Source organism: Gavialis gangeticus, unplaced genomic scaffold (genome assembly GCF_001723915.1).
Source record: "Gavialis gangeticus isolate Ggan-Ray unplaced genomic scaffold, GavGan_comp1, whole genome shotgun sequence".
Classification (NCBI taxonomy): Eukaryota; Metazoa; Chordata; order Crocodylia; family Gavialidae; genus Gavialis; species Gavialis gangeticus.
In genome coordinates, this window is record NW_017729001.1 from 11519218 (window position 1) to 11531256 (window position 12039).

Consider the following 12039-nt stretch of genomic DNA (forward strand, 5'->3'; position numbering starts at 1 on the left):
TGGTTCCTTTATGATGCTCTCTGCAATCTGTCTCCCCACCAAAGGTATTTGATGTGCGTTTGAACGGCCATGTGGTGGTGAAGGATTTGGATATCTTTGACCGAGTTGGGCACAGCACGGCTCACGATGAGATCATTCCAATGAGCATCAAGAAGGGGAAGCTGAGTGTTCAGGGAGAGGTTTCCACATTCACAGGGAAGCTCCAAATTGAATTTGTCAAGGTAACAACTCCTGCAGGGCACTGGGCTTTTCCTTGCTTTCTTTTTTTCCTCTTCTCTTTGCTGTGTGGTGCAGCTGTGTGGGTGGTGGTTGAGGTCACTGACTTCTTCTGGGTTTTTTTTTCTCTAGGGATACTACGACAATCCAAAAATCTGTGCATTATACCTCCTGCAAGGAACAGTGGATGGTAAGCTACTGAGCCTTTTCAATGCTCCAGCACTGTTCATGTGGAAATCAGCCCATTATTACCTAGCCCCTGCATGCAGCACTCCATCTGTAGTGGCAGGCTTTGCTGAGTTGTCTGGGCCACACCCATCTCCCTCTGCTTTCCCTGTGAGGGTGTGCCATAGTGCATGCTTCCTTCAGGTGTGGGCCTGCCTCCTCATGTACAAAGACTGGTGCATGTATAGTTCAAGACTGATCCTAGTTGCCTTCCCACCCACCCTCATCAATCTTGCCTCTTACAGAGCCATAGCTAGAGGCAAACTCTCTGGCTGAATGATGTCACAAGCAACTGCAGACTGTCTGCCTTTGGGGACCCCTGTGGCTAATAATGGCTCAGTTTCTGATCTGTCACTTCCTCTCCATGCTGGGCTTCTGGCTTCGTGGCTCCGAGGATGCCACTGGTTTTCCCAACCTTCTGTTCAGAATATCTGCGCAATGTGTGCACTTTGTGGGGAGGGTAAGTGGGGTCCCTGGTACTGTCGCCCTGTTTTTTAAGCCAGGGCATCTCTGGGAGTCCAGTGATATCCCAGCATCTTTCTGTGTAGTGAATTTGAAATCTGGCTCCATATCAGTATGGGCTGGACTTGGATGGTATTGTCTTTTGCCTTGTTTTGGTGAATGAGTAGAGAACCTCTGGCAGGTTTAGAGAGGGCTGCTGTGTGGGAGGGTCCTTTGTAGGAGTGGAAGCACTTAGTTCTCTAAGCATCAAATCTGTCATTGTTCACTGGGATCTTACTGGGCATCCAGGAAGAGTAGGAGAAGGGTCTGACTGCCTTTTTGTTGTAAACCTGCCTGCATGATGTAGTTCTTCCTGCATGAGGAGTGCAAGGATGTCTAGATTTCCTTGACCAACCAGCTGAGAGGAGGGCTGTCTGAGTGTCTCTGCATGGGGAGTTTATGCTGGATTGGGGGTACTGGCAGTGTAAGGCTGTCTGTAGGTCTACGGGGTATTGCTGGTGCCCTGTTCTATTTGGCTGGGGGAGGGTCTTGCCTGCTAGAATCCTGACAGCTCCTTCACCTTTGTGGATTTCTCTCTTCTGCTCCAATAGATGTTCCAAAGCTGCAGCCTCACCCAGGCCTGGAGAAAAAAGAGGATGAGGATGATGAAGAGGAGTATGAAGAAGGCCCCAATGTTAAAAAACAGGCCAATAAGAACCGGGTTCAGTCGGGTCCCCGCACACCAAACCCTTATGCCTCAGACAACAGCAGCCTCATGTTCCCTATATTGGTGGCCTTTGGTGTCTTCATCCCTACCCTCTTCTGCCTGTGCCGGTTGTGAGAGAGAGCCCCATACAGAGGCAGCAGTGGGGACAAGAGGGAGGGAGTTGGACCGAATGTGGTTGCTTTCCATGTCCTCCAAATTGTTCATAATTTAAGGAAAAAAGTTCATTTGAAGTGAACGGCAGGTACAGGGACAGCGGAGCTTACCTCCCTCCAGCCAGCGATCAGGGAGGCCTCTGCTTTCCCACTCTCACCGGAAGCAGCCTCCTTTCCTCCCTGGGGCATCTGAGACTAAACTGGATCCTTGCTGTCTGTACATTGGGCTGTAGGAAGTGGAAGCTGGTGTACTTCAGTCCATATCCCACAAGGAGAGGAAGTAGCGTGACCCAAGCTTTTTACCCTTGTCAGGGTGGAATATCATCCGCACGAGAACCTAAGTAAGGAGGCAGCTTTTGAAACCAGGCTTAGATGTGTGTCTTCACCAAAAAGATGCACAGACTTTATGGTGTGATTGGGTGACACTTTAACAACTATGGAGGAGAGAGACTTCCTCTTCGATATCTGCCTGAAAGTGTGTAACTAAATGTATGGTACTTCCTTGCGCTACACCTGCTAAGGCTCCGCCTCATTGCTTGGTCTCCTGGGAAATGTTCTACCTTCAGGGTGCGAATTGCATCAGAAGCAGATGGAATTATTTGGCCTGACTTGCTGCATCGGATGGGAGAGACTTTTCTCTTGTGATGATTGGAAGTTTGGGGCTGTTGCTGAGAGGTTCTGCCATGCCCTGCAGTAGGTCAGCTTTTTGTTAGTGTCTCTGACCCAGATGCATTTTTTTTTTCGATACAAGTTGTGGTTTTATTTCTTTTTTTAATGTTCTTTTTCTCTTCTGTGGTTCCATTTCCAGTCTCATCCCTTCCTCTCTTTAATGCATGGTGTCTGCTTGAGAGCTGCTAGGGACCAGGTGTTCAAAAAATTGGAGGTTCTTAGCATCTCCACTGAGTCTCCAGTGCTTGTGCCTCCCTGCTCTGACTGTTGGTCTAGTATCTGTAAGACAGGAAAGCACCACTTCAAGTACTTCCAAGCTGCTCCCTAATCCCAGCTGCTTTGACCAGTCCAGTCCAGAGCAGTGAGATTGGGAACAGTCAGTGTGTCCCATCAGCTACTCTGTGTAGGGTTTGGTATCTCAGGACTTGCCTGTGCAAGAGGTCCTGGCACATGCCAAAACTCTAGCCCATAAAGTGACCATATCTAATGGTTGTGAAGAGTTTGAAATGGAAGGGAAGTCCTCTAGACCAACCCAACCAGCCTCTTCAGTTACCTGGGGATGAGTTTGAACCACGTCGTTTGCTTTCCACCAGCAGTGTCTTAGCAAGATGACTGCTCCCATGTGAAGGGAGTGTGTTCCATGTGTCATGTTGCTGTCTGGCTTTGGTTGTGTGCCTGGTGTGATGAGGAGAGCAGTACTTCCAGAAACCTGAAGCTGAGCTGAACAGTGTCCAAACAATAGTCCCTCTGTGTTCAAGCTGATCTCTTCCTGATCTGAAAGGACTGGTTCCTCAGCAGCTGATCCTCTGAGTGCTGAGCATTTGAAGCTTCCAGGGAGTTATGAATAAACCTTGCCTGGCATGAGGGGCTCAGCACCTGAGGTACTCAGGATTGGGTGTTCTGTGATGCTTGAAGTCTTTGTGTACCAGCCTGGTCAGCTTCCATTCTAACAGTGTTCCTGCTCTATGTGTTACCTTTGCCAAGGAGCTCATCTGTTTTTATCTTGTGCAGCTGGACTGAGGAATCCCTCCCTGCATCTGCTCCTCCTTGAGTCCTTCTGGTTGCCTTCAGCAAAATCACATTTAGCTGCTCAGTTGACTTGGCCTTTCTCTAACAGCAGGCAGAGTCTCTTGCAGTAGCCACACCAGCCTTCTGCTTTTCCAGCCAGGTGCACTGGTGCTCCATGTTTAACCATAACTGCATTTGCAACTGTCAGTGAAGAATATCAAGCCCAACTGACTTTTTTTTTCTCCTGCTGTTGTTGACCTGTAGTATGCATACAAGCAGCCCAGCTGGGAAAGCAGCAGAGAAGCTTGGTCGTAAGAAAACATTTACACAGGGAAGAAAAGGCCAATGCTATAGACAAGTAGATCCTGGAGTAAGCTGGGCTCTGGAATGCTGGGATGTCTGGTGGAATAGCAGCTTTATCACTCTGCCTCTTTCTGAAGCCTTATTGCTCCTAGAACTTCTTACTTTCAATATAAGACCCCTTTTTTTCGAGTAGCAGTGCCTGAAAACCAGGTAGAACACTGAGATTTCTTGGTCACCATCACTAACCAGCTAGGCCCCAGGCTTAGGGACTTCACTTTGTAGGGATGTAGGGACAGTCCAGCCTTCCAAGTCAGGAATGTTTTCTTCCTCTTTGTCTGAAGTGCTGGCAGTTCTTATGTGTGCTGCTTCTTGGGCAGGACCCAGCTTGGCTCCTGTTGACGTGACTCACAATTTCTTTGGCTTGTTCAATTTAGGCTGAGGGGCCTATGTCTAGATATGTGCATGTTTGAGATGGAGGAAGCTAATTAGATCACACCATTCCCCTGCAAGGCTGGGATAGTTGGTCTCTTTCCTTTCCAACAGGTTGTGTGCCATGGTTTGCTTAGTCTGGAGCCTGCTGCATGGGGCCTGACTTCTGTGGTGTGTGAGAGCTCACGTTTCTTAATTTAAAGCAATTCAGCTTAGAACATTTGGGAAGAGGATCATAATTTGCTTTGCTGTAGTATGTCACCAGATGGGTTTAGAATTTCTTAGCTCATCACTGGTCTCCTGGAGTCATTATGGTACTATAATAAATCTGCTTTCTTCCTTGCTTTCCCATTCCAGCCCATCAGTTTCTGACAGCTTTAGATTTTATTCAAGGCAGCAAAGGCTTTTTTTTTTTTTTTTTTTTGGTAAAAGGTATAAGAGGATTCTGACAAGGTTAGAGTCTGAGGGAACCATCCAACTTGGGTGGATGTCGAGGTCTGTTTCTTTGTTTTTGTTTTTTTTTGGCTGGCTTTGCTTGGACCTCTTCCTGCCTGGCACCTGCGCATCAGGTGGGTAAAGACTGATGAGGTACCTGATTCTGGGAGAATATAGAGTTATACTTCTATTGTTGATTTATTGGGAAATATCTTCATTCAGCTGTTGCCTTTTGCTGTTGGTTTCCATTTGTATTTGGGGATGGATGGTTAAGAATGAGCATGTATGGCAAGGTGCAAAAAGCCCTGCATATCCCAGCCTGGAAACTAGTGTGCAGAGCTATTTGTGACTTGCAGGAAACGTACTTCCCTTCTTTGCCTGCTGATCTAGGAGTCCCCAAGGCTGGTATGTGATGGAAGTGAGTAGGCATCAGTGATGGCTTCTACTTTGTCCTAAGCTTTGTCTGGCTGCTTTCCTTTTGAAAGTGTGTAAAACCTACGCTGCTGTTCTGCTTCTCTAAACTCAGAGCGGTTCAGCAACCTTGTGTGCTGGAAGCATGTAACACAGAGTTTCCTAGATATTTGGGGACCAAATAGAAACATTAAAGTGTGTGAACAGACTTCAGATTGCCTACAGATAACCATCACCAAGTAAGGATGGGCTTAAGCCCTCAGCACCTGCCCTTGCAGTCATACAGAGGACAGACACGGGACAAACCAGTCATAATTCACTGGAGGATATTGATTTTGGAGGTTACTGTGTGCTGTGGAGCGGATTATTTAAATAGTTTTTTCAGCCAAGTATCCCACTCCAAAATGCTTAAATCTCCCCAAAGGTGTGGGCTGATATTCTGGGCTTCCCAAAGGGAAGATTCTGATGGTTTGGGGTTTTTTTACACCACACCCTTTCCTCTGTTCCCAGAGGCAGGGTTTTGGAGTAGCAGGCAGCTTTACCTACCCCTGCACTCTGTGCCCCAGCCTCCTGCTAATGGCAGTAGAAGGCTTGGGCATGCAAGGAGTATGGGACTGAGCCCTGCGTATTGTTCAGGCCATCTGGGGAAGGAAAGGCCTGTTTATCCTTAACTTTGAATTCCCTGGCTTCAGTAGCTGTTAGCTAGTCCTGTGACTGCTGGTGTTTCTACAACTAGAACAGCATCTGCCCGTTCCCAGGTGGAAGCGAGCAGAATGCCAAAGCGAATCATTTTGTTCATTTCTGGTGCCTTTGTATCATTTAATTACAGATGAGTTTGAAGAAGCTTCTGTTCTAAGGACCTTCCTTCCTTTTTTTTTCTTTCTTTAAATCTGTTTCCTGAGTCCAGCTGTCCTTGCTCAGGCACTCCTACCCCTGTGAGGAACAGGGCAGCTATCTCATTGTCTCTGCTCTGGTACATCTTAGCTCCAGTGCAGAGCTGCTTGCAGGTGTCTTCTGTTCTGGTTCTTGCTGTCTCTGAATAGAGTGATGGGTGCTGGAGGAGATGATGTACTCTTTCAGGGTTGGCCTTCTCAAAGCAGTCTCCAGTGAAGGTTCCTGGAGGAGGACTGGGGATTTCCCAGGCCACATTGCAAAATACATAGGCAGAATTGTGCAGGTGCCCAGTGGGAATAGCTGGGTGCTGCTTGACAGATTTAACATGCATTACGTTCACTTGCCTATAGACCTGTTGAGGGTTTGACAAGACTCATAGTCAGCTGTTGGGTAGCAGAGAGGCTTTGAGCTGCCTCCAAACCTGTTTCTACATGAACAGCATAGTTTGGGTCATGGCGTCGACTCCATCCTGCCACTGGAACCTTGCTGGCCCCAGGCTTTTCCCTGCACTGTCTGGTCCAGCAAGTCTCTAAACTAGGAGCAGACTGCCACTTTGGAGTGCTTTCCCCCTGGGCTTATTGGGGTAGGCTGGCAATAACATGGGAAGCAGAGTCTAGTTTCAGCTATAGCCTGATACCATAGTAACCCTTTGTGACCTGAGAACTCCTCTCAGGAGCTTATGTGCAGGGTGTGAGGATTAGCCTCTGAGAACAAATGTGTTGAACCCCAGGAGTGTCTGTCCTCTCTTTGTATCCACTCAGCCCATTTCTCTGGGAACCCAAGGAAAGGTGGGCTCAGTTCTTCCACTGGCTGTGTTTTATTCTCCAAAGTGCAAGGTCTAATAGGCCTGCCTCTCTTTCACCTTAGTCCATTTCCACTTGACTCTTTCGTGGGTAGTTCTAAACGGGCTTAGACAGGTATACCTGAGGGACACCACAAATTGAGATGGAGCTGTGAACTCCCCATATTGGATGGAGCTTAATAATGGGCCCTTTGTGCTGTGTCCCTAGGTCCTAATCTTGGCCTAAGGGGAGGGGATGGGTGTTTCATATCGGCACTGAATGGGCTCATCTCATGCATACAGGAATAAATGCACTTAACTTCTGGTGCTGGTTTGTGCAGAGGAGTTTGAAGCTGGCCTGCGTCTTCCTGGACTCTGGCTTGATCAGAGTTTATAGCTGTACATTAAAGGAATATTTTTGGAGAACTGGGAAAAATGCCACCTGGTGAGCTGTCCTTGGCTTGGTCAACAGAACTCTCCTTGCTGATTTATTAATAGAGTCTGATTTTCTTTTTTCAATAAGTGCTTTATTTAAAAAACAGAAGTGCTTTCCTCCCTCCACAGCAGCGCTGTCTGATCAGGAAATATTGAATGCTCCACTACAGCCAGCAAAGGCTTCTGCTTAGGGCGTTGCATAATGGAGATTTCTCCTGGTGTGAGTGGCAAACAGCAACTTGGATGGGTTTCTTAACAGGAAGCTTTTCTAAGTGTGTGTTTAATCTAAGAAGGGCAAAAGGTTTTGACCATTCTTTCCTATTTCTGTGTGTTAAGGAAGTGCTTATTTGTTCATCACGGCCATTCTGTCTCAGTCAAACAGGTTTGGGCCAGGGTCTCTGAGTAAAATGTTCACTGGAGGCTCACTGGTAAAGCAGGATCAGAATTGCTTGGAGCAGCTTGTACTCGGGCCCTAGCTGCTTATCCAGTCTGTGAAATGGCCCCTGGCTGCATGGAGCCAAAGTAGAAGTTTTAGCAGCTTCAGGCTGGGGTCTGGGGGGCAGCAGCCTGAACTGTCCAGGGTTTTAGCCTAGTTATAGTGACACTGATTTTTTTTTCCGCGCCCCCCCTGCACAGCAGCCCTTAACTGTGTTGAAATAAGGTCTTTTGACTCTATTGTGAAACCTGTTGCTCTGTTAATGGCTGGCTGTGTAGACAGGGCCTTAATAAACAGCATTTGTGCCTCTTCCTGCTATGAGGATGCTGGCTTCTTGCAGTGAGTTGATCTGTTGGGCATTAAAGATCGCACAGTTGCAAGCTACTCAAGGCTGCAAGCCTAAGATTGTCTGTGAAGGAGAAAGCAGTTGGAGAGCAATTTTCATCTGTGTTTGTCATCAGTACTAAAGGGTTTTGAAGGAGGTTTGTTTGTTTTGTTTTTCTTTTTGTTTTTTTACTGTCCATTCTGTTGTAACAATTTACAGTGATATTTCTGTTTGCAGCAAGCTTGGGCCCTGGGTGAAAAGCACAGATGTCTCCTTCTGATTGCATTGGCTTTGCAAAGACTTGTTTTTTGGGGAAAGAGATGGGTGTGGGGGTGGGTTATTTTATTTTTGGTACATGTAGCTGTTTATTTTTTAATTTTTCCCAGGATGTTTGGTTGAGGGAATGTTCTGAAATCTACTGCCTGGCAGTTTTAACCAGCAGTGTGTTAAAAGGAAAATAAACAAAATTATATTGTCACTTGCATGAACTGGTGTTTTTTCTTTCAAAGGTGAACTAGGGGGAACCTCCTTTGCTTTAGGGAAAGGACAATTTTACATCTTGTAGCTGTGTGAAGCTGGGACTCTGCACTGCAGAGAGGATTGCAGGCAGCTGATAAGATGCTGTTTAAAATCCCACCACTGCTACAGCTAGAGTCTCTTAGCCCCTAAAGCAGCCATGAGTCTGTTTTTCTCAGAGTCTCTCTTGCTTGTGTCTAGGTCTCTGAAAACAGGATTGTTTCTCTCTGATCTTGATGAAGAGCATTGTAACTGTTCTTATCCTGCGCAACATGACTTTCATAGGTGCCAAGCTGGGCTTTGTTGTTTCCTGCTTGGATCGGGCAGGCTAGAGGCAGAAGCTATCTTGCTTCTATGTGTGTAGAGGGATCTGTGCCAATCTTAGTATGAGACAAAAAGACAAATAGAAGACAGGGACCTCTCTCCAAGCAAATTGACGCTAGCAGGGTAACTCACCCATCCTTCCCCTGAGCTGTTGGACTGCTTGTGACACAGCAGAAGCAATTCTTTATCCACTTGCTGTCTCCAGAAGAAACAGCAGTAGAGTCTAAAGGTCTAAGATATGTCTCAGTACTGTTGAGGCTTCATCTCTGAGAGGTTACATTTTGCTGGCAGCACTTGAGGCATATAGCCTTACTTGCAGGTACTGGGATTCTGGATGGGTAAGATTGCCTGGGGTAGCTTGAATAAAGGATGCCCAGAGCCATGGCAGGGAGAATGTGTGAACACATGGCATTTCTTATCAATGATAAGACAGTAGCACTGCATGTGTAAATAGGACCTGGCTGGTTGTTCCAGTCAATGTGGTGGCTGTGGCCTGTGAGGAAGGAAGAACTCTACCTACTTTGTACCTGAATGCATCTGCCTGGGAGGAGGTGGCAGCGAGAAGAAAGTGCCTCTTGCCTTCCTCCCATTCCACTGAGGAGACAGATGTAGCCCCTAGAAGACCCTTAGGTGTGTAACCAGACTAAAAGGAAGGTGAGTTGTGTTTTTTTGTCTGATGAAATTTGTTCCCTTCTAAGGATGTTGCTCTGGGGGAGCTCCACCAGAGATGATATCCAATGAGCTCAGACCCCACATCTGCAATTCACGTTTCCCTCTGTGTTCTCAGGGCCCCCTGCACTCGGACTGAGAACATCCTTCCTCAAGAGATGATCTTGATTAGACAGCTAAGAGGAACAGTCTGTGGTACCCTGTTTGAGCAGAGGGAACAGGTCACAGCTGTGTCACTGTGAAAAATGACATTTCCCCAAGAGGAGAAGCTGCAGCAGAAACGGATATGAAATGACTGAGGTTTTGTTGTTAACTGCAATGTGTCTGAGAGTGTCCTTACTGTCTCACTCAGCTGCAGTAGTAGCAAGATTGGAAAAGTGAAGCCTGAAAAGAAAAGGCTGGGATAGTTACGTACAGCAGAGGGCTTCTCCCAACCACAGTTCAGACATTTGCTGTCCCTGGCTGGTAGGTATTTACTGCAGTCTATTTCAGGCAGAGCCAGTCTTGCTGCCCCTCCCCAGGCAGACGGATAGGATTTTACTGACCAGGTGATTGGTTTAGCCCTGTTCAACAGACTCACCTGCTTAAAAACCTGCAGGGGGAAGATAGGAGATGCCAGATGAAGTGAGTTTGGGAGACCCAGGGAAGAAAAAATTAGGTCTAGATCCTCAAAGGGAGTTGGACATTTTAAGGTTCAGCCCCATGGTGCCTGCCAAAGGCTCCTGACTCTTGGGGTGAAATCCTCTAGTCTGGACTTAGACTTGCTATAGAACGCACAGGGGGAGTTGGTGCCCAGGATAGGATTCTCCACACTGGGCTAAGCAAGAGGAAATCCTGAGGAGAGGGGTTTCCTAACACCTGATCCTTTGTAGAAAAGGGGGACATGCTTGGGCTAATTAGATAGTTCAAATGACCCAAGCACGGGGCTATGCAGCCACCAGAGGAGATCAAGAAACCACACTTCACTTGCAGCTCCCTTCATTAAATAAAGGGACTTGCGGCTGTTCCCTGAAAGATCTGTGCCTCTCTCAGGACTGAAAACCACCTTCTCTGTAATTAAATTGCTGCCCCACAGGATTTTTTTGACTTGATTAAATTAATGAGCAATACAGTAGTGCTGCTATCTGCTCCAAATCTGATTGCAGAGAGCCAAGTGCTGATGAGAACAGATGGGAGAAACTGGGCTTGTGATGCTCTGTAGTTATAGGATAAATCAGACCCCAAAGCATAGTATATGGGAGTAGAGCAGTTCCTTTTCCTTCCATTAATTCCCAGGTGTGTCTGCTTTGCCAAGGATGTGCTGTGGCTACAGGAAGGAAGGGCTCCATCCACCTAGGAAAATATATCCATCTAGGCTTATTTAAAGCAAGTGCTGTGTGAACCCTGCAGGGTGCAGCAGTGTTGCAATGATGGCACTAGCAATACGAGACCCACCACACACCCTGGGCAAGTCCTGCTGAAGCTGTTTGCACGTGGTGATGGGGTGTCCTGGAGTGAGTGTGGAGCTGCAGAGCCTTGTTTACAGCCAGCCCTCCTGCTATTTAGCGTGCTGTGCCCAGGAGTGGAGGGGCCACAGGGGTCAGGTGCAGAGCAGCAGGCAGTGGGGCCCCCTGGCAGGACCACGGCTGTTGTCATCTTTGGGGAAGGGCTTTGATGCACCTGTTGCCTGTGACAGGTCAGACATGGCTCGCATATTGGTCTTGGGGCGGTGCAGGCCATGCACTCAGCTTGCAGGAAGGATGCAGGACTGCCTGGGTCTTACTCCAAGGTGTCTGCACCCGTCCCTTGGGCGCTTGGGATGGGTTGCTCGGCCTCTTCTGGGCTTTTCTTCCCACGAGGCTGTGCCTGGCTCTGATGGAGAGGGACTCCCAAAAGGCTGAACTGGGCCTAGAAGAGCATTGCAGATCCAAGCACTTGTGCTGGCCCTGCTCCTCCCCACTGCCGGGCTTGGTGGGAGCTGACAATAGCTTTGAGGAGTCCTGCACTGGCGTCGAGCTCTGGTCTCCAGTCCCAGCAGCATGTCCTGGCGCTGGCCTGAGCCCCTGACTGCTGGGGCTTGTGCTGTGTGGTCCCTCTGGCAGCCTGGGCCTCTCAGCTCTGAGTTGTCACTTTTTTTTTTTACTACAGAAAACTGATAGCCTGTTGCAAATGTTGGAGACTGAGCAGAGAGGCTCAGTCCCTGATGGGGGGGGGGGGGTCCTGTTGGCAGTCTTGGGTTTATCTGGTCAATCATGCTTGCCCTTGGAGCAGCCCAAGGATCCTGGTTGAGCACTTCTGAGCCAGTATGCCCGGATGCCTTCAAAGGCAGGGGCTGAGGCCTGCGACTGCAGTGAAGAGCCTTTCGCGCCCCGGACCTAGGACCCGAGACTAACTATCCTTAGCTCTCCCTTCCCGCTCCCGCACGCGGTTACCCCTGCTTAGCTTCGGCCCCGAGTGCGCTCGTAGCGCCCCCGCTCGCGGGGGGAGGGACACAACTCCCGTCACGCCGTTGCTGGGCAGCGCGGCGTTGCCCTCCGACCCTGCGGCGCCCCGCCCCCGCTCCCATAGCTACGGCGGGCGGCGGCGGCCATCTTGGCGGCGGCGCGGGGCGATGAGCGGCTCGAAGGCGAGGGCGGCGGCGGCGGCCCCGGGGCCGGACAAGAA

The 12039-nt window shown here is 48.7% G+C and overlaps 1 protein-coding gene across 3 annotated transcripts in view; it reads left to right on the forward strand.

Moving 5' to 3' along the window:
• The window catches only part of LOC109290356 (malectin), a 32836-nt gene that overhangs the window by 10399 nt on the left and 10398 nt on the right, over positions 1–12039 (forward strand). Inside the window, exons 3-5 of one of the 3 annotated variants that reach the window (XM_019506811.1) lie at positions 45–221; positions 349–406; positions 1494–1824. In XM_019506811.1, the coding sequence (XP_019362356.1) occupies positions 45–221; positions 349–406; positions 1494–1723 (465 nt within the window). In that variant the 3' untranslated portion in view covers positions 1724–1824. Of the gene's footprint in view, positions 1–44; positions 222–348; positions 407–1493; positions 1825–12039 lie in introns of those variants that run through there. The other 2 variants (XM_019506809.1, XM_019506810.1) reach the window with 2 other exon arrangements.